Source organism: Cynocephalus volans, chromosome 6, assembly GCF_027409185.1.
Source record: "Cynocephalus volans isolate mCynVol1 chromosome 6, mCynVol1.pri, whole genome shotgun sequence".
NCBI classification, from domain to species: domain Eukaryota; kingdom Metazoa; phylum Chordata; class Mammalia; order Dermoptera; family Cynocephalidae; genus Cynocephalus; species Cynocephalus volans.
The window spans coordinates 105,336,639-105,359,698 of record NC_084465.1 but is presented as its reverse complement, the minus strand read 5'-3'; the positions used below and the strand labels follow the sequence as shown (position 1 = coordinate 105,359,698).

Genomic DNA, 23,060 nt, shown 5'->3' with positions numbered 1-23,060 from the left:
CTTCCCTGCTATGAAAAGCTTGGCTTTCTCTTCTCATCCCCCTTCCAACCCAGCAGGAATAGGGGTGTCCCTAAGGAGTCCGGTCCCTTAGGGTGGCTTATCCCTCTGAGCATGAGCCTGCCTGTTGCCTGCCTCCTCCTCCCCTCCTTCCGAAGATGATGACAGCAGATGTAGTGACTGCAGCTTCTGATTATCGACAGCTGACTGTGGGACGGGCTGGGACCTAAAAGCTTTAGAGGTGTGTTTCCCACTTGCCTGATGAGAGAACGGTGTCTCGGAGACGCAGAAGAATGGAACTGGGGTCCCTTAGGTGGCTAGTGGGAGAGCCGAGACACGAGGCCAGGCCTGCCTTGCTCCTGTGATTTCTACCCCAGGATCAATGTTCCCCCTTCCTTCCTCATTCCCTTCAATCTTACCTGGGATAATATAACCAAATCACTTACGGAGCATATACTAAGTGCCAGGAAGCTGCTGGGCTCATCTACTGCTAGACAGTGGGTGCTGGTACCCATATCAGAGGGGGACACTGAGCTCAGTGCCAACGGCCACCAGGCCAGATAGGAGCAGAGCTGCCTCCTTCCACACCACCTCCACGAAGTCTTCCCTGATTACTAAGACACAGGGTAACATCACCCCAACCCCCGGCTTGGTTGCACTGGTTCTGTTACTTAACACGTGTGTGGCTGAACACTAACACTGCATTTACCTGACATCTCACAATCGTGAGTTTTCTATAGAATTAAGATTGCTATTTCAAGCATCACAAGCTTTTTCTGTGTCCTCTTTTCAGAAAGTGGGCCTCAAACATATCAGACTTTCCTCCTCCTGCCACATAAAGCTGACTAAATAGGGCAAGGATGTGGTAAGGGCCCAACTTTTCAGATGGCTGGTGATCACGCCAGAGCTCAAGGGGCCATTTGGTACATGCTGCCTGCCTTTGTCTTTGGGACACTTTTGTCCTTTCCTCCAGAGGTCTGAAGAAATCCATACCCCATACCCCTTTCTCCCGGAGCACGGTGGCAGAGCCCTATTTCCAACCCAGGGTGCTCTTTGCACCAGCCTGCCAGCAGCACCTCCCCAGCCTGCCTCTGCTCACGCACAGCTCCCTCTGCCCTGTGCCCACTGCTCTCCACAACCTTCCCAGTGAGTGCCCTCAGTCTGCTGGGGGTGAAGCTATAGACGGCCGGACTCATCACACCTCGTGCATTAAACCAGAGGTGACAGGGAAGTGAGGGAGGCATTGGAAGTCATGGCCTAGCCCAGTGCAGTGGCCTCCATGGGTGCTTTAGCAGCACTCACGGGCCTGTCCCCACCTCGTTTCCCTCAGAGGTAGCTTCCCGAAGGCTGCACTGCGAGCTGACTTTCAGGTACGGAGCTGTTGCATTGGTATTTCTCTGGAATGCCAGACATTGTGCAGGATACACAATAAACATTTGATTAAAGCATACAAACAAAACTCAGGAGGCTCCCTGTGGTGGGAGTGGAAATGAGTATCTGTTGTGCACGGACTCTACACGGGGTATCTCAGCTATTCCACATCTAGCCTGGGCCTCTCTGTGTAATAGGCTCCATCTTACACACACACACACACACACACAAAATCAAGGCTCACAATTTAAGCGACCTGCCCAAGGCTGCATAGTTGGTAAGCAACAAAAAAAGACACTAAGCAGGGGTTTAGGAGCCTGAGCTTTTCTACACTGTCGAGTGACATATGAACCGTATATTTCCAAACAGGAAACTAAACTGGGGAGGATTACATTGCAGAAGGGGATGTCATGGAGTACGATAAAAAAGTAAATAACCACTGAATCCTTCCTGCTCTAATTAATGGCATGAAGAGGAGAAGACTGGGCTGCTTTTCTGGGGTTGGAGGAAGGACAGGGTGGGGGACATCAACAGAAACAAGGCACAGGTACGGGTGGCCCCGCATTCTCACAAGGAGGCCAGGCACAAGTGCTGCTGCTATTTCTGAAGATGAATTATGTCAATTCATACTTTTCCCTTGAAAATGCTCCATGGAGGCTTCAGATATGTGGTGATGGAGGACGTGGTTGAGGACTCAGCTGTCCAGACACCCCGTGAATGGGCTAGCAAGCCAGGGAGCCACTTAGCATACACTGCCTGCTTTTTTCTTTTTGACACTTTAAACACTTAGGGTTATTATAAACTTCCCGAATCACTTCACACTTTGGCGAGTAATGTCCATGAGAAGTATCATTTATTATTGATTTATTGAGTGCCTACTAAGGGGCAGGTGCTGGGAACACAGAGACAAAGCAGAGAAAGCTGTTATCTTCTGAACCTATCATTTCCCATGATTCTCCCTGCTGGAGGGAGAAATTAAAGAAAGTCTTGGTGCTGGCGCTGCAGATCTGAGCAGGAGCTACATGCTGGAACATTCTGGTGGAGAGGCAGAGGAGGAGGCAGCATAATCTATGGAGAAGGAAGGGGGACTGCCCCTTTGATTGCTCTAGAAGCCTGGCTCTGCTGCTCCCTGGCCAGGCAGATTTGGGGACATCACTTGACCTCTCTTACTCTTAGTTTCCTCATCAACAAGTGGACGATGACAGTAGCTATTCCCACTGATTGACATGAGAATTATGAGATTTAATAGACACAACGTGCTTTACACACTTGGCACGGAATAAGTCCTCAATAAGAACACTATTCATATCGAAGTGAATCTTTCTGACCCATCTAACTGACATGGCCCACTTAGGGCAAGTGAACATAATCTGAAATTTTAGCAGCTGTGGGGATCAAAAGGCACCATTTTAAATGCACTCCCCCACCAATTTGTGCCATTTGGTCAGAAAGCCCCAAGTCACAGGGCAGCCGGGCAGGCACAGAGACACGTGCCATTTCAGGTGTGCTCTTGGCCCCTCACTTACTGTCATGCTCCTGTACTCATCTTCAAACATGTCCAGAAAAATTTCTTCTCCCTAAAAAGAAAGGAAGGGAGGGAAGAGAGTATTATTTTTTTCCCCATAAACAAAGTTTTATAAACTCCAGTTTGGGGCTTTTGGGGGCCATCTGTTTCTCATTAACGAGTTCTGGTAAATCATTGGGAAGTGAAATATACACGTGAACACACACTCAAATGAAAGACCAAATATCAAATTGCACCACTCAATGTTTTTCTCCTTTTTCAAGCATGTGGAGCAGAGCAGTGAATTAAAATACAACAAAAGTCATGCTGTATGTAATTAAAATAGAGGAATGGTACTTATTTCAAGTGTTTAACATCACCTATTGGTTGAGAATGGTTGGAGAAATGGGAAATCCTGGTTAAGCTGCCATATTAAAAGCATATGGCTCCACACCTCTGAAAGGAAGTGTACAATTAAATATACTTAACACTAAAATTATACGGTTTGTTCCACCTGTTTTTGAGGAGCACCTTTGGGGTTTTGCAATTCCTCGGGTTGCGACTCTGCCTAGGAGGTCCCTTTCAGAAGAGGGTACTGGGTAAGGACTTGGCTCTGAGACAAGGCCAGGGGCCACAGCCCAGCTTCACTTCTCAGAGCTTCTCTCTGTGTCACTGCAAGACTGGGATGGCAGCCCATGTCTGTCCAGTCATTGTGAAGGTGAAATGAGTTAATACACATAAAACGCAGAGCCCAGAGCCTGCCACTCAATTGGGGCTGGGTAAACGTTAGCACTCACTGTCATTATAATCTCTACTGACAATGACTGTTAGAACTGTCATATCTCATACATCCTGAATGAGATACAGATGGATGAACAGACAGACAGACACACGTACACACAGAAAAAGTTGGGGTGGGAAAGGCAATAGATCCTTTTCATATTTTTCCATTTGTCAGGACTACACATAAACTTGAATATTCTTGTGTGGCATAAGTACTACCAACAGAAATGACAACCCCTGAAAACATGCAAAAGCTTCTAAGATATTATACTTACGGTGTAAATGTTATAGGATAAAAGCAAAAGAGGAAAATCTGGGCTAGGAGAGGGAAACTGAAATTCAAATATAGCTCTCCTTTTGTTAATAAAAAATATTAACTCTCTGGGAAAATGTCCCCTATAAGTCTTTCTGATTTTGCAATCCAAAAGCTCTCTAGGGGGGGACATAAAGTTAGAGCAGTAACACTGGAAAGAGATTCAAAGATGACTAACGCAACCGTGAGGTTTCTGCTTTATCTTGGGCTTTGCTGGTGGGGGTGTGGTGGGGGTATCCTCACTTAGAGGCTGAGTGTGGTTTGGGATGTTCTAAAGGGAAACTGGGATTTCCTCCCCTCTGTGCAGGACCCACATTGGTGGCCCGCTTGTCTGGGCATGTCCACCATCACAGCTGGATGGGCTCATCTGAGTCTGGAGAGGTGGATTTCTAGGTTATATGACCTTGTTTTATCTCAACAAACAATGACAATACTGGATAGTGGCTCCTGCAAAGAAAGAGTATTTTAAAGAGAGTACAAACAATGAAAGCACAGGTGAGCCACAAGAAAACAGCAGTGTTGACACATGTGTCCCTCCTGGAAGGATCTTCATCAACCACATTAAGAGGAGAACCATCACTAATAGGATTAGAGAGATCTGATATAGGGGCAAAAAATTAGAAAACGACTAAGACTATTTGACATATGGATTAACTCACTATGGCTGACAAGGAGTGAGCCTTGCCTAAGCATACACTACACCTGTAAGGTCTGCGTGTTTGTATCCCTCCAAAATTCATACACAGAAACCCTAATCCTCCAGATGATGGTATTAGGAGGTGGGGGCCTTTGGGAAATGATTAGGTCATGAGGGTAGAGTCCTCATGAATGGGATTAGTGGCCTTATAAAAGAGGCCCCAGAGAGACTGTCCATCCCTCCTATCATGTGAGGACACAGCAAGAAGGCACACTCTAGGAGAAAGCAGGCCCCTGCCAGATACCAAATCTGCCTTGATTTTAGAGATCCCAGCTGTGAGAAATAAATTCCTATTGTTTATAAGTCACCCAGTTTATGGGTTTTTTAAAAAATATTTTGTCATAGCAGACCAAATGGACTAAAGCATATGCCTTAAGAGACAAAACCGTCACAATTAAGTATTTTAAAACTAATCACCTGGAACCTGAAGACAAACCTCTACAAATTTTTCTCAAAGTCATGGTGGTACTTTACAAAATCTCACTAAAGTTAATAAAATTTTAGGGGCTTGTGTGAGGTTTATTAACATATATGTATATAAATAACACACGTTATAATTCATAGATAATTCACAAGCAATTTTATATGTATAAGCATAGATAACTCATGAACATAAGTTCATCATGTATAATTTAGTCATGTGTATAAGTATAACCCATAATTTACATACAAATTCCTAAATAAGCAAATTTACATATAATTGATAACCAAATAGTCATATACTACTAGAGCTGAGTCCTCAAAAATTTTATTGATTAAGGAATGGCTGGTTAGAGTGCAGTGTTACAACAGCTAGGTGAAGTGTTCAGATCCCTGTACTGGCCAGCTGCCAAAAAAATCCCAAAAAGTAAATTAAAAATAAAAGCTTTAAAAAATTTTTTACTGATTAAGAGGGCATGGGCAGAAAAGATCAGAGACCACACTGTTCTGGAAACCATAAAATCTGAGTATTTTAGAATCAGTAATTAGGGGCATAAAAATGACTGAAGACATGTAACCTTTATGTGTACGTGACTGGACACCACAATCTTGTTCCTACAAGAAACCCACATTGCTGTCCACCCATGCTATGCCAATTACCTTATAAAAATGTCGTACGAGGTGAACGCTTTCTTCTCTTGCTCCCTGTTAGAAGAGAAGGAATGTGTGAAGGAGGCAGGTCTTTAGGAGGTAAGTGAGTTGGGTAAACTATGAATTCTAAAATCTGAGTGCATATAAAACAGATGCTGGAATAATATCCTTAATATATAAAATGGTTCTTAACGTGAGAGAGAGGGAGGGAGAGAGAGCTCAAAATGAAAGAGGGAGAGGACAGGCAATTTAATGTAATCACATGGCAGCATTGTTAATATACGGTTAAGTGGGGGAAATGGGTTATACAATATGGCCATTATGACTCTATTTTTATAAAAAAATTCACTTCTAAGTTTGTATATGTGTGTGTGTGTGTGTCTGCAAAGACACACACCAAAGTGTCAACTATAGTTGTTACTTTTTACCTCTTCATACTTCCTAAAATTTCTAAAATAAACATGGAAAATAAGGGGGGAGACAATAAAAGCTATTGAAAACTTAATAAGTATGTATTTTAGTATGAAGAACTTTAAATAAATATGCATGCATGTATGTATATGTATAAAACTTTTGTAATACAAAAGGAAAAATTTTAAACTCCTGGGGACAAATACAGAACCAAATGACTGTAACAGAAGTTACTAAAATTCAACAATGACGTGGACTCTTCAAACAAGTCTCAGCTGAAGGGAAGGTCCTTGTGAACACACAGTTGGAGCACGGTTTCAGGGTATCAGGCCCAGCTGCTTCCAGCTAGTGCTGAGGACATGCAGACCAGGGGCTCCTCTCTGGAGCCAGCAGCTTTCCGCTCAACCTCCTGTCACTTTCCTTGGCCTACAAATGCGGGGAGGGAGAAGAGGGCCTCACCTCCAGGCAGGCCAGGTGCACATCTTTTATGATGCAGCCAGAGCTGGTCAGGACTTGCTGCTTCAGGAGCAGGCAGCTCAGCTCCAGCGTCGCCAACCGGATCTTTCCATCTGCAGAGCATACCAGGGTCAGCCTCGCACTCCCAGGCCACAGGGCCCTTAAACACAAGCTCATGCCTTAACTACTTTGAGGTTAACATGTTAGCTGACAGGCAGACTGCTCAAGGACTCCCAATATCCAGAGGGGACACAGACGGAGCCCCCACATGGCAAGTTCTTCCCCAATCAGTTACAATTCAATGTTCCTATCAAAACAGGCTATATACCAAGTACGTCCCTGGAGTTTCTTTATCAGGGGGAGGGGAGGTGGGAAAAAGAGAGAAACTAAATATTGTTGAAACCTAGAAAGTAGCCTCTGTGGTGGTTTTGCTTGTGCAGCATTCTTTCCCCTTTCTCAGGGATGAGCATCTCCCACTTTCCTTTGGAAAACCAGCAGCCCCTCTGGGTCATGTGATTTGGGCAGAGCATATCACCCAGGCTGGTCAGGGTGTTCCATTCCCCTGGTCACAGTGACTGGGTACGGGACAGGCAAGGGAGCCAGTCAGAGCCAGTAAGGTTCAATTACACAATTTGCCAGAATCATTGGGCACGAGAATTTCTCCTTGTGCTGGGTTGCAGAGAAGACAGGAACAGCGTTGAGGCCCTAACGGGCACAAGCACTATAATCCACACAGACCACCTTCCCATCCTTGCCAGCATTTTTAATCTTTGTAAAGCATTCTGCAAACAAAGCTTTGAGATCTCCCATCCAGCTAGCCTGCCCAAACCTGTGTCTTTCATAGAGCAAGTCTAGAGCCCCAACAGGGAAAGGAGGGCTGGAGCTTGCCAGTCTGGAAGGTGGCAGAGTCCAATGACAGAGAATCTTGAAAACATTATTTGAGCCCCTGGATCCAACTGTGCCTGAAGCCAGCCCCCAACAGACTTTATAAGCCAACACAGTTGTGTATGTTTGTGCTATGGTTTGAATGTTTCCTCCAAAACTCATGTGTAAGCTTAATCCCCAATGTGGCAGCGTTAGGAGGTGGGGCCTTTAGGAGGTGACTGAACCATGAGGGCACTGTCCTCAAGAATGGATTAAGCCACTCACGGATTAATGAATGGGAACAAGGGGTTATGGGAGTGGAACTGGTGGCTCTATAAGAAGAGGAAGGGAGACCTGAGCTAGCACGTGAACATGCTCTTGCCCTCTTGCCATGTGATGCCCTGTGCCTCCTCGGGACTCTGCAGAAAGTCCCCACCAGGAAGAAGTCCCTCACCAGATGCACCCTCTCAACACTGGACTTCCTAGCCTCCAAAACTGTAAAAAATAAACTCTGTTTCTTTATACATTACCCAGTTTCAGGTATTCTATTATGAGCAACAGAAAATGAGCTAAGACAGTTTGTCTATTTGTACTGCTTAAGTCGGTCATAGTTAGTTTTCTGTCAACTGCAACCAAGTTCTGACTAACAACAGCTTGCTATGCTGTCCTACGGGAAGCCAGGCATGGTGCTGGGTGCTTTATATATGTCCCACCCCCATCCCCGGAATCTCTATAATAACTGGTTGGAATGGATGCTCTAAAGACAGGTTTAGAAAAGTGAAATGACTTGTCCAGGGTCTCACAGCTGAGCAGTGGCAGACTCCAGATGCTCTGAAAGCTGAAATGCGCATCTGGCATCTCTCCTGGAAGCATCTGTAACTGCCCCACCGAAGGACGGACGACTGTTCTTATTGTGGGTCTTTAAGCTTATTTCTGGAGAAAGTTCCCAATGTAGAAGGAAGGGCCAGGAGAGGAGGAAGTCTCCAGGCCACACCTCCGGGACTAGGAGGGAACAGGATGGGCTAATGTGAAACACTTAAGGCAGATACACCTCCACATACTTCCCTGCCTGTCCCTTTGTAAATTAGGTGGAAACAGGAGAAGAGGGAATCTGTTTGCTTAAAATGAGAAAGCTATATACATGGAAAATAAGTCTTCCTAAGCATGATACAACTCCCAGGGACCACACGGAAAAATGATCGTTAGTCTCAGCTCAATTAGCTCTCCCTGCCCCAGCCACATAGTGCCCCCAGCCCTACTAGCATAACCTCTCTTCAGCTGCCTTGCCTCCTCCAAGTTCAGTACTTCTGCAGAGCATGGTCTCACTCCTACCTACCCCTGTATCAACCCCCACTGTTGGCCCGGCTAGAAAATTTTGTCTTCTAACACTGGGTCCTCACACACTTGTGCTGCCTCAGGGGAAGTGGAGAGAATTCTGTGCTGGGGCTGTCCTGTGCACCATAGGACATTTAGCAGCATCCCTGGCCTGTACCCACTACATGCCAGTAGCTCCCCCTCCTTCAGTTGTGATGACCAAAAATGTGTCCAGACATTTTCCAGTGTCTCCTGGGCGGCAGCAAAATCACCCCCAGTTGAGAAATCCTGTACTAGGTCATTCTACCTGCTATTTCTAGCTCTTCTCCTGACTGCAGATCGGGGTTGAAACCTCAGACCTAGGCTGACCAGTACAGACACTGGCCATGTCATATATTATCAAGAGCACCTGATCCAAACCTTTGAACCTTCTCCCATTGCTCAGACTCTCAGCCTAGTTCATTTTCACAACATAACCTTGGGCTGCAGACATTGGCAAACTGGCAAAAGAAGGGATGGGCATGGAAAGAGATGGTTACCATGGTAGGAGTGGGGTGGAGAAGAGGAGACCCAGAGACAAAGACACAGCTGCAGCAGGCAGGAGAGTATTGGGGAGCAACAACATGGGGGTTGAGGGGCAGAGGGAGGGAGTGGCTGAGATTTGCCTAGATTCTCAGAAGAGCCAGGTTCAGAACCCAGGGCCCGTGGTACCCAGTGTGGCGGCCTAGTTGCTCTGACTCCACGGCTCTGTGAACAGATAACACCCCCCAGGCAGGCACCTGGCTGGGCAGCATTGTTCATGATCCTGATGAGTCTTTCAGCCAGGAGATGGTTGTAGGTAGTCTTCTCGGCCACATTTGGCACTGGGAGCTGGATTCGCTCCAATTTTTCAGGATCCATGCCTGGAACAGAGAAAGGGGAAAGATGTAAGAAGAGCTGCCTTAGTGAAAGAGTTTCTCATCCTGAAAAACCTCATAGAGTGGGGTTTCTTCAACTTCAGCCACCACATCCATCTTTGTGATTTCTGTCATGACTGGCTGCTGCCTACCACACAACGTACCTCAGAGTTTTCTGTAAATTGAACTTATGTAAATGTATTAAAACATACATTTTCTATCACTCCTTATGAATTGGAAATCAGCATTGATGCAATAACTGACAGTAAGTATTTTTAAAAAATTGAACAATATTTTTACATTCTAGCCAATGACTTGCCAACCTACTCATTGTGGCCTGAGGCCTGCTCTATCTTCTTAAAAAGGGAGATTAGCAGGTACTTAATAGCACTGAAGACTAACTAGTCCCATGTGGTGACATTCTTTCAGACATAAGCAGAAGGAATGGGAAGGGAATTGAAAAAGTAACTTTCATGCGGTGCATTTGTGCCACCTGAGACCACCCCTGTATTTGGCACTGTCGGGGTGGGTCACAGACCCTTCGCACCCATTGTACAGACTGGGTCACAGACCCCTGTCAGGCTGGGTCACAGACCCTTCAAACCTGTTCTGCAGACTGGGTCACAGATCCCTCATGTGCAGGCCACAGTGAAGCAATTTGAAAGATCCTGGGAGCTGTGGGTAAAGCTGACATGCTTTATTTGGATGCAAGCTCAGGTAACTAACAGCAGCCCCACCACAGCAACCCTAAGGGCCTTCCAGAGCATCTCGGGAACCCTGTGCATCAGAGCCGTTTGTCCTTTAAACTTAAGTCAGATAACCCAGGGACACCTGGGTGCAAGTCAGATAACCAAAGAAACACCTGGGCACACATGTGCAATTAACGTATTTACATTAAACAGGCTAGGTTGTGCTCAGCAAGATTCCGAACATCTGAGGGAGCCTGGCCATTTGTCCGTTTCCCTTATGGGCACACTTGGGGGACACAAACCCAGAGAAACAGAGACCAGACCTAAAGGAAACTACAGTCATCTCCAACAACCATCTCTCAAGCTCTCAACACCAAACTCAAACTGGGCTTAACACTCACCAAATACAGGAGGCTGCAGGTTCCAAGCTGGGAAAGGCAGATACCACCCTTGTCCCCAGAAGGGGTGGCACTAGAAGAAAGTGACTGAGCTAACCCTTTATTACACAAAGATGCACATACAATGGAACTGATAAAGCAGACTTATCAGACCTAGCCTTTGGAGGCAAAGCAATAATTTTTCCTCCAGTGAAAAGTCAACAGTTCTTCCTGTGAAAACTAACCGTGGTAAAAGACAGGAGACGAGATGGGGGAGGGGAGAGAAGTGGGGAAGGAAAGAAGGAATGGGCAAGTCTGTAACCATGTTACCGTTTTTTCCTAAAGTCACACCTGGGAGCGGGGGCTACAGGAAGACCTATTTGGGCTTCTAGAACAGTCCAGGCTTGGGAAAAGGTCTTCAAACTCCTTATCTGCTCTTCTAACATGGCTCTTGAAAACGTGCTTGTAGAAACAAACATTTGCTGGATCCCAGCTCAGAGAAACGAATGGATTGTTTGTGCTTGAAGCACGTTTCTTCCTGTTATTCTACAGAAGGGGGGAAGGTGGCACTTCTCGGAACTCTTGAAATAGGGCCCCTTGAGTACCAGATGACACTTCATTTAGAAGCTTGACAGGACAATGAGGACAGCAGTGAAGAGCTGATCATCTGGATTCTAACTAATTCCCCCACGCACAGTAACACAATAAGCCCTAACAATATATCTTCCTTTACTGAATTCCTTCCAGCTCCAGCAGAGGCCAAGTCACACCAAGGAGATGACCCGGGTGAGGGAAGGCCCGGCACTTGAGTTGAGTGGTACTCTCTCACACCCCACAAATGCGGCTTTGTCAAAAAATCTGATTGCAGTGAAAATTTAACTTGCAGACTCTGTATCCCATTTTGAGGCTAAATGTCTACCTTGACACATTCTGGTGTTTTAAATGGCAAGAAGAACGTCAACTGAATTTTTTTGGCATTTGTTTTTTCCAGAGATGTCAACATCGTCCTAACAATCTCTTTATCCTTTAATCTCTGGTCCCTTGCAAAGTGCCGCTCAGCAGTTCTGGGGAAAATCCCAGCTCCTCTGCCTTGCAGGCACATCACCCAACTTTTAGACCCACCCATCGGTCACCCCACTTCAAAGAGGACAGTGGAAAGAGACCAGCTGCTGGCCCCCTCTGGAATGTGCCAGAACCAGAGCAAGGCAAACTGGGACCAGGTCTCGAATTTCCATGAAGAGGCCCATTTTCTCTCTTTCTTATTCCTGCCCCCCCCCTTAGAATTTCTGGAAAATAAATTTGTGGCAAAAAATCTTTCTGTGACATGAAAAAAAACGCTCCTGTATAATTCCAGCCTCTCTCAAACGGCAACTGCACTGTGTGTGTGGAGGGTGCCAGAGGATTGAAACATTTCAATCTGTACCAGATTCTGAGTCCAACACCTTCCTTTAGTGAGGAGATTAAGGCTCAGAGATGTTAAGCTGCTTCCCCATGGTAACAGAGCAAGTTAGAGGCACAGCTCAAACCACTTCTGGATGATTCCCTGGGGTACAGATGGGGAGGGGGTGGCAGGGCCTGCAAAGTGAGCTGACCACCCAAGCACTGGACAAGGTGCCTGTCCTCTTGTGCCCACCACAGCCACCTCTAAGGTCTCCTCCGTGCCCTCAGGGTCACTCTCTCCTGGGAGAGAGAGTAAGGTACGGGAGGAAGGAGAAGCCCCGTGCAGGGTGTGGGAGGAATTGTGTGTTGACACTTAACCTCTTTGAACCTCAGTCTCCTCACCTGTGAAATGGGAATAATTAAGATAACTGTGTGTCCCAGGATAGGTGTCAGGATCAAATAAAAATCAGGCAGTCACAGGTCAATAACTATTGCCTCTCATGGTATGCACAGATGGGAATTTTTAGTTTCAGCATGGCTTAATGTGCTTCTCTATCATTGTGTTACAAAAAGAAAGAAAGAACAAAAGAACAAAAACAACTTAACAAAAGCTAAAATCAAGCTACACAACAAGGGCCAAAGAAGGCCTGCTAAGCTGTTTGGGGATGGGCCGCTCAGGTTGGGTTCTGAAAGATGAACACGAATTTGCCTTGAGCTGGCCAGGGAAGGCCAGAGCCTGCCAAGCATAGGGCAGACTGTGAGGAGGAGAGCAAAGCTTGGGGCGGAAGTCATGAGGCAGAGGTGGGGGAAGTAAGGCTTGGCTGCCAGGATCCCTGCAGGGTGATCCAGCGGAGGGACCCGCCAAGAGGCAGCTAGCTGGGGGTGACGTGATCTGCTTGTGCTCTGGCTGACTCTGGAGCAGTCTTCATTCCCCAGGCCGCTCAAGGTGGTCTCCATGCTTTGGGTCCTTCTCCGAAACAGCCAGCACTGCAATGAACTCCACGTGAGGTAGATTTTGCTCCCAGCCATGGGGAGACGGAGAGCAGGGTCGATTACACACAACACATGGCAAACTTTGGGGGAAAAAAACCCCTGTTCTCATTTCCTCTCCCGTCTCTCACCACAGCCTGTAAAATCTCCTGTCACTCTGAGTTAGTACACCTGGGTCCTCAGTGTTCAGGGCCTGTGTGGCAATTCAAAAGTTGCAGACATTCCTCTGGGTACAGTGCCTTAGAAAGCAGTCGGTGGCCACTGACCAGCACGTGTTTCTCAAGCAGGCCTCATCATTGACCAAAGCACTCACTCCAAACAGCAGCAACACCAGGTCTCTTTGCAAAAAGACAAGGTGCCTCTGGGAGGGAGGAGAGGATGATCCTGCTAAGACAAGATTTCTTTCCTACAGTAAGCACTGAAGAAATGGTGCCCGCTTCCCGGGCATATCACGTGTGATGCTTCATTTCATCCTCACGACCTCTGCACAGTAGGTAACGTTATTTCCATTTTATAGATGAGGACATTGAGGATCAGGGAAGATAAAAGCTTGACAAGGTCACACAGATAGTGTAAAAGCCCAGAGCTGAACATGGCCCTCTGATCTGGGGCCACCATCCACCCTCTGCCCTGTCGCATGATCCATGCTTGTTAATTCTTCGCTTTTCCTCCACCTGCCCAAAACATGTGTACCACATTATCTGGCAGGGTTCTTGGCATGAAGATAACAGTCCATAAATACTTCCTGGATTAAGTTTTAAAGGAGGTAATCAATTTTGATCAAATTTAGCTCACTTAAAAAAACGAGGAGAGGATCAGACATATCTCAAAGTTAGGGAAAACATACATAAAACAGAAGCTACGATATGACAATGTGCAGAACAGCCCAGCTGTCACCCTTACACAAACAAGGCTAGAAAGAAATACGAAGGTACGTCAAAAAGTTCTGTGGAAAAACTAAATTAAAAGAAAATCTTTTCACGAACTTTTTTGTTTTGTTTTTTCTTTTTTTTTTCTTCTTTTATTACCATGAACTTTTTGAACTACCCTCATACAACAAAATTGTTAGCAGTTGGTTATCTTTAGGTGGTATAATCATAGGCAAGTGGAAAGAAATCTTATTCTCATTTTTTTCTATAACAAGCATTACATCACCATCACTATTCTTAGGAAGGCATTTAATTTGTGGAAAAGCATTTGATTTGGGTTTAAACCACCTACCTGCCTGAAACAAAATGGTGGTTGACAGTTGTGAATGAATAAGGTTAATGTCACCGTATGACAGGAACATGCACGTTAAAGGTAAGATAGCACACATGTGACAGGACACACACACCCTAACACTCACACACTGACTGAAATAAACACCTGGATAATATATTACCCTATTTGCTTCAGCCCTTAAGTGCCTGGTGACAGATAAATTCCAAAGCAACCTGGATGCCTTTCCTATGCCTGGGAAGATGTGCTGGCTCATTCTGATTGCCCAAATGAGTCAGAATGGGTGTCCCCTCTCCACAGGGGTGGGTGGTGGGAAAAGGGTAGAACTCCCAACTAACTAATTCAAAGAATCTGAAATAGAAGGGAAGGGTGTGCCTCTGCAATGTCAGTAACTAATTACTAAGCTTCCCCTCTCAGTTCTGATTTCTGGATTCTTCCCCTTAGTGGTAGCCCCCATTCAGGGTAGGGGTGGAAAAGACCCAGACGAAATGTACGTGAAAAGGATTAGACAGACAAACCTGGATAAAGAGACCATGATAACACCAGGTAAATAATGTTCCAACATTGTTTTATTTCTTTTGACCACGCTAGGTCTCTGGCTGAAGTCACACAAGCACTGCCAGCTTTGGAAAACTATAGACCAACTATTTCGAAAGCTAACCAGATGTTGGGCTGATTTTCAACGTACTTCCAGTTCTGATTATGTGTTAGCTGAGATCCACAATGATGTTTTGCTAGCTCTCTGCATGGAGAAAGCCTCCCTTTATCCTATTACCTTTCAACCTTTCCCATACCTCTCAGCCATGTTGCAGTAACTTCTAAGCAAAACAAAACAAAAAGCGCAAGATATCCTCCTGGGTAAACAATGATAAATGAAAGAGGCAGGAGTAGAAGGGTGGTGGGTGGATTGGGGAACCTTTAAGAATACAAAAACTAAAAACTCACCTCCCACCCCCCGCCTGCCTTTGGACCAGGGCTTGGCAGACTTGACAAAAGAGCGAAGGGCTGCATTTTCTATTAACAGATAGGAACCAAAATTCATTATGTGGCCCAACTGAATCACAACAAGCATCTTCCTCCAATTGGTCAACCCTTTCCACTGTGGGATATTCATTTTGGTGCAGTATCTAATATATCATGATTTACTGGAAGGCTTGAGCTCACATTTGGTTTTTATTAACTTTGCTTTTATGTTAGAATGTCTTATAAGGAAAAATCTATTAGAAAGAGACCATCTCATTCGGGGGCCTGGTTGGGGGGTCAGGATCTGAGAAAGAGAAGCTGAGGGTCAAGTGCAGCTAGCGGCTTGCTGCCTAACCAATAAACCAACCAACCAACCACCACCACCACCAAAAACCCTGCCAAGTGCAGACCCTGCACCCATAAGCCAGGACTGGAGCACAACATAAACCAGGTGGCAGCTCCCCCACTGGGCAGCTTCCTAGGCACCCGGCCTCAGAATGTCAAACTTGAACTTTCCACTTTCTTCCCCAAATCTCCATGGCCTGTGGTTCTGGAAAGGGCACCACAATTTGTGACATAGTGACAGAACTCAGGAACTTGGGTATCACACAGGCTCCTCCCATGGTGCCCCCTCCCACCGAATCAAGCGGAACTCCCTGTCCCCCGGGCCTGTGCCTCTCCTTTCTCCCCGTCTTAGTAAATGGCACCACATGGTTCTCAAGCCAAATCACAGGCGTCATCTCTGACCCATCCCTTTCACTCAACCCACAAATCCAACCCATCAGCACAGCTTGGTTCTAGCTCCAAAATATATTGCAAATCCTTCCAGTTTCCTGCATCCCTACAGCCAGCAACCTAATCCAGTCCACATGATCTCTTGCCTGGACTCTACAATGGCTTCCTAACAAGTCTCCCAGTTCTCCCTCTTGTGACTCAGTCTCCCACTCCCATTAAGCTGCTTTCCAAACAGTAGCCAGAAAGTTCTTTCAAAAATTCTCATCTGATCATGTCACTCTCCTACTTAAAAATCCTTTAGGGGTTTCCTACTGCACTTGGAATAAAATTAAAATCCCTTTTCATGGCCTGCAAGGCCCTCCATGATCTGGTCCCTCCCCACCTGGCCAGCCTCACTTTGGCCTGCTTTCTGCTCCTCATAAATGGAAGCTCTTTCCCACCTCAGGGCCTTTGCACATGCTGTCCCCTTTGCTCAGAGCACTCTTGCCGCAGCTTTTTGCAGAACTGGATCCTCCTCATTCTTTGAGCCTCTGCTCTGATGTCCCTTCCTTAGAAAAGCCTTCCATGACCACCCTGGCTAGTAACCCCTGAACCACCATCACCAGTTATCACTCCACCCTGTTCAGTTCGTTCTACCACTTCTCATGCTCACAATTTATCTTCTTGGTCACTTAACCAAGATTCACCAGACTTGTTCAAGTGCCTACAACAGTGCCTTGCACATAACAGGCACTCAACAAATATCTTCTGAATGATAAGAAAGCCTCTTAGTTTCACCTCCTCAACACTGCCCATGTCTCCATCCCTCCTGTCTTCTGGCTGAATTACCATGAACCCATTCTGAGGGACGCAGAGTGAAATCAGATCACTTCCTGGCCTAACCATCCTCCAGCAGCCCCCACACAGCTTGTAGAAATGCAGTTGCTGCCTGTGCCACCCCCAAAGGCTGGCTCCAGACCGCCTGCCTCTCAGAGCACCCATCCACCACGGGCATGCAGCCTGCCCACCCTGATGAACAGGTGGCGATCCTACAGATGTTCTGTGGGCTCTTATGCCCCCTCTCGCTCTGCCCTCTGCCAGTTACCCTTCCAACCCTCTGGCTGCTCCTTTCCCAGGAAGTGGGCCCTGACTCCTGCAGCACAGTCTGCACCTACCACCAGGCACATGGCCCTCTATTGTGCTAGACAGTCTCCTTAAAGGCTTTTCTACAGACTGATGCTTCTTGAGCAAGGGTCTTGGCCTGCCTGGAGTCACAGCCCCTGTGCTGAGCACACTGCCTGGCACATAGCCAGGGCTCCACATGTGTATGTGGAATAACTACAGGAGTAAATTCATCATGAACTACCTGATCACGGTCTTCTGGAACCAAAGGAATTTTCAGACAAAACAGATGGTCACTTTCAAAAGAAGGCAGACGCATGTAAGCCACATAGACTATGTGACGCTTGCCTGCTTAAGGAGCATTCTGAGGTTCCCACTGCACTGGATTACAACCTAAGCTCCTGTTCCTGCCATGATGAGTTCCTGCCCATGGGGCTGCCTTCTCCTCCCACCACCCTCATTGGACTCCCTCCACTCTGGCCACGCTTGCCTCGTTGTCCCCGAAGCACCCCAAGCTTGCTGCCCCCTCAGAGCCTTTGCTGTTGCCCCACTCAGCATGCTCTTTCCTCTGATCTTCACAAGGTTGGCTTGTTCTCGTCTCTCAAGCCTCCCTCGGTCTCTCCTGATTGCCTAGGCTGACGCAACGCCCTCTGCCCCAGTCTGGCCCATCGCATCATCTGGTTTCATTCTCCCTGTGGCCCTTCTCACTGAGTGGAATCATGTTAGCTTATTGTCTGTCTCCTCTCACAGAACGCAGGCTCCGTGACAGTATTGGTCTGGTCACCGCAGCTTCTCTAGTATTAATCACAGTGTCTGGCATCTAATAGGGGCTTCCACAATATTTGCTGGAAGGGTGAATGAATCGATAAATGAATGGAAGAAGGAATTCCCTCAAATATACAGTTCCACTCTTCTAAGAAGAAATACCCAAGAAAAAGAGGTAACGTCCCCAGGCAGGAACTCAGGAGGGTGGTCTCTGCAGGCCTCATCTCTGGATGGAGGTGCTGCAGTGCAAGCATGCAAGCCAAGACTCCACCACCCCTGGCACATGGCAGGGACCTAGGGAAGGAGCCCGTCAAGAAAACCAGCCACGGGAAGAAGAAGAGTTCACCCTTGTGCTCCTTGTCCCTCAGAGCCTGACATCTCCACTCACAGACAGCAGCTTCTCTGCTGAGACCCTGAGCACAGGCTGCCAGGAAGAGAGTGGCCCTGGAGACTTGCCAGATGGCTTATAGGCAACTGATCAGCAAACTTTGGCTGAGCACTGACTGAGTTCCAGGCACTACGCTGGATACTGCAGGGGGCATCAGAAGAGACATGGCCCCTGCTTTCCAAGGCCTAGCAGTCCAGAACAGGAGAGAAAATGTGCCGAGAAAAAGAGATATACAAAAGTGCCATGGGAATTTCATGGAAATTAAAAATGTCTGCTGTTCAAAAAACATGGTTATGGAAACAAAAAGACATGCCACAGACTTGGAGGAAATCTTTGCAAAACACATCTAATTTGTACCCAGAATAAAAAAAACTCTCAGAGCTCAACCATATGAAAATAGGTAACCCAATAAAAAAAAGAGCAAAGAATCTGAAGAGATTCTTCACCAAAGAAGATATGTGCGTGGCAAATGAAGCTCATGAAAAGATGTTCAACGTCATTAGGGAAATTCAAATTAAGATCACAAGAAGACACCACTATACACTATTAGAATGGGTGAAATTAAAAAGGTGACCATACCAAGTACTGATACCAAGTACTGGTGAAGAAAATGGAACTCTTGTACACTGGTGGTGGGTTGTGCAATGATATAGGCACTTTGGAAAACAGTTTGGCAGTTTCTTAAAAAAAACCCCAAACAAACATGCAACTCCCATATGACTCAGCCATTCCATTCCTAGGTATTTACTCAAGAGAAAAGGAAATGTATATCCATACAAAGACTTGTACACAAATGTTCATAGCAGCTTTGTTGTAAAGGTCAAAAACTGGAAACAACTCAAGAGTCCGTTAGTGGACAGATAAACTGTGGGACATTCATACAATGGACTAAGAATAAGAACAGTAAGAAGGAACTGTTGATACACAGAACAGCATGGATGAATCTCAAAGTAATTATACACATTCGAAGGAGCCACACAAAGAAGAGTACACATTGCACAATTCTGTTCACACAAAATTACACGAAATTCTAACTAGTCTATAATGACAGGAGCACATCAGCGTTGTTTGGGGAGGGGGTATAGGAGGAGGGGAAGAAGCAGGAGGAACCTTTCCGGGTGAGGGACATGTACAATGTCTTGATAATACTGATGGTTTCATGGCTGTTTACATATATAAAAACTTATCAAATTATACACTGAATATGTGCAGTTTATTATATATATCAATTATACCTCAATAGAACTGTCTTTTTAAAATAAACCGTGCTACAGCTTCCAGCCAAGATGGATTGGATTTACCCTCCTGATTCAAGGAACTTAGAAAAAGAGACCAAATACATAAAACAATGGTTATCAGACGCGATGAGACAAACAGGTAGCATACGAGAGTGAGCCCTGAGAGAGGGAGAGAAAAAAGGAGGTGCCCAGTGATTGCTTCAGCTTACTGTTTGGAGAAAGTGTCTAGGCCTCAGCACAGGGAGAGAAACGCCAAGCAAAGCTCACGGTCTCTCAGATGAGAAGAGTCTGGAGTTCAGGAGGCTTAGTGGCTAACATTCATGGGAGAGAGTACCAAAGATGAGGGAGCTGCACAGAGAGAGCTCCAGAGATGTGCAAAGGGGCTTCAGCTGTGTTCTGATCTGAGCATGCATGGAACGAAAGAGAAAGACCTATCAGAATGAAGCAGGGGGAACAATCTCCGGAGCTCACACAGGGCTGGCGTGGAAAGACCACCTTACCATGGGACATCATATAGAGTCTCAGAAAGGTCTTGTCTTAGTAGTTGGGCCAAGCTAGCCCTAGACTAATGGCTCTCTGGATCAGCCTTAACAGAGCTTAAAAGCAAGTCTCAAAAAGAATCAAACTGATTCCAAGTAACTTAACCATAAGCCCAAAAATATTTAAAGGAAGAAAGAATCTTGCATTCAACAATGTAAAATTCAGAATAACTATCAACCAATCAAAAATTACTAGGCATGCAAAAAAAAAATGAGGTAGGGGGGCTATGATCCAATAGCAGAAGTGAGTCAATAACAGAAACAGCTAGAAATTACAGATGACAGAATGGACAAGGAGAAAACAGAATGGAAATTATAAAATAAACTAAATGAAAATAAGTTATGTATATCAAAATTTATTGGATGCAGTTAAAGCAGTGCTTAGAGAGAAACTTATAGCATAAACTCTTACTAAAAAAAAAAAATGGTTTAAAAATCAATAATTGGTGCAAAGACGGTATGACTAAAAAGGAATGGCATGAGGGAATTTTTTTGGATAATGGAACTGTAATGTATCCTGATTGTAGTAGTTTTCATACAAATCCATACATGTGCTAAAATTCACAAAACTATATACAAAAAGAGTTAATTTTACTGCATGTTAATTTAAAAAATAAAATAAATTGAGTAGCTTAAAAAAAATCAGTGATCTAAGGAAAAACTGACGCAACTTGACGACTAAATGCTGGGCTCAAAGGTTGAAATTGCTTGGTTGGCAATTTCAACTGAAACAGAAAGAGTAGGTCCAGGTGTATTTATGGGGTTAAGAGTGTAACATTAGACTGTTTCGAGGTGTTGCTGAAACACCGAGGTGGGCATGCAGCAGGCAGGAGGAAGGCTGCAGAGCTGGGATGAGGCAGATGCAGAGGGCAGGACTTGGGGGAATAGTGTGGAATTCACAGGTGGGGGTCAGTAAGTCTCATGGAGTTTGATTCACTCCAGTAACCAAAGGCCCCTGTGTGCCAGGTGCCAGGTGCCAAGCCAGGCTGAGGAGGGAAACATCAGCAGGATTCAGAGCCTGCTATGCTTCTTTTAAGCTTCAGGCTGGATCTACGGGCATGCGTGTGAACTCAATGATTTACACACAAGCACAGCCATTCTGACCAGTCCTATCTACAAGAGGAAAAGCCTGGAGACAGTCTCAGAGCCATTCACTGATGGCATGGCAGACAAATAATGGCACAGACACAGGTTGAAAAGAAAAACGCAGTTCAATTTGGATGTGAAACAGTGTGCGGGCAGGTGATGGCGTGAGAAGAGCGAGAGAGCGAGAGAGCGGTGGGGGCAGACGATATGAACACCTCCACTTATGGCTAAGGGAGGCAACACGGAAATAAAATCATATATACCCCTACTTGGCTTTGCAGGAGAAACTGGTAGCATGAACGGCCTTTGAAGAGGACAGCTGCGGGACGAAAATGGGAGGGCAGACTTTCTTCACTATGTGTTCTTTTGCCTCTGATCAGCTTATTTACCATGATTAATGGCTTAAGAATAAACACATACTTAGTTGAGTGCATTTTGATGTCTCTAGGCATAGGCTGTCTTAGTAAAACCAACTCCACCTACTCACCAATAAGTTTATGAAAAACCTACCTGATGCAATGTTTTGTCTATGCCAAGCCCAGCTTTTGGCAGGGGCTGGAAGGAATATTCCTGAAACCTTTGAAGAGCTTCTGATGTGGAACTTTTGGAAGGAGCCCATGCCAAGCCAGGTGGGGCAAACACGAGCAGCCGTTCCCAGGAGTCAGCCATGAGGGAATGAATGAGCGCATCCTAACCAAACCTGTCAACTCCACAGTTGGATCATGGCCATGTAGCCTCATCAGGGGAAGCCAGAGAGCCACACCTTTCTTCAGAAAGGAAACCTACGCTTCCACAAAATCCACCCAGGGTCTATTTTAGCTCTGAACCTAGAGCAAGAATATCAAGTATTATAAATAGCAAAACCAAGATCACAATTTGACTGATTTCAGTTCTGACATCAGGAAAGAGGCCGGACACTAAGTGAGTTGTAAAGCAAGGGGCTGGGAGAAAACCACAGTGTGAATACAGTCATACTGGGTAGACAGTCCACACTTCAACCTTTCCCCCTCATATTGCCTGAGTAACCAATTCCTGTGGCTTCAGTCTGCAGAAAAACACCTCGGAAATTCTAATAAGGCTGAAGAGGAGTCTTGTGGAAGTCTGCTGAAGCCAGAAAGGAAATTCCTCCCAGAAAGTGCTTTCCTTTCCCCTCTCTGCAAGCAGAGGAGAGGAGTGCCACCGAGTACTTGTGACAGAGCCAGGAATGCAGGTAGGGGGCTGCTTACCTTTATTATGAGACATGGCATAGAGAAGGCAGAGCACAAACAGGGCATGGTAGTCGTCATCTGTGCTGTCCAGGGAGTGGTACACCATATCTAGGAAGGGTCTGGAAGACAGCAGGGCATGCCTGAGCCTTGTGGCACACATAGGTGAACACCTCCCATCTCCCACCTGCCTGTGGGCCAATAGCTGCCCTTGCCTCTCACAACTCTGTACTTGTTCAGGCCACTGAATGTAGTGGGTCCACCATGGGCCCAGGCCAGTACCAGGCACTGACGACACAAAAACAAATGAGGGAAAGACTCTGCTCGTGGAGAGCTGCTATCTAGAGGGGAAACTGACCAAGGAACATATCATTTAGTCACTCAACAATCATTCAGCAGGTGTCCCAGACACTGGGGATCAATGATACGAAGTCCCTGCTCTTTGGCACGCCTTTGACAGTAGTTGACAGGGACAGAGTACAGATAGAAACACATCATCACTTCAAAGTGATGTGTGTCACAGGAGAATGAAGAAACAGGGCAGTGTGACAGACTAACAATACCAGACTAGACACAAACAATGATAACAAATTCAAGAATGTGGGCCCCGGGGCCGGACCACCTGGGTTCAATTTTGATTCTGCCTCTTAGCACAAACCCTTGGGCAAGTTACTTCAAACCTCCCCATTTCCCAGTCTGTATGATG

At 46.0% G+C, this 23,060-nt stretch overlaps 1 protein-coding gene across 9 annotated transcripts in view; it reads right to left on the bottom strand.

The window, feature by feature from the left end:
• Positions 1–23,060, bottom strand: part of CLEC16A (C-type lectin domain containing 16A) — a 218,284-nt gene that overhangs the window by 115,936 nt on the left and 79,288 nt on the right. For all 9 annotated transcript variants that reach the window (XM_063101247.1, XM_063101249.1, XM_063101250.1 and 6 more), the window contains 5 exons: positions 22,376–22,476; positions 9,561–9,683; positions 6,607–6,716; positions 5,746–5,790; positions 2,895–2,945 (listed from right to left, as the gene is read on the bottom strand). In XM_063101247.1, coding sequence (XP_062957317.1) covers positions 2,895–2,945; positions 5,746–5,790; positions 6,607–6,716; positions 9,561–9,683; positions 22,376–22,476 — 430 coding nt within the window. The remainder of the gene's footprint in view (positions 1–2,894; positions 2,946–5,745; positions 5,791–6,606; positions 6,717–9,560; positions 9,684–22,375; positions 22,477–23,060) is intronic.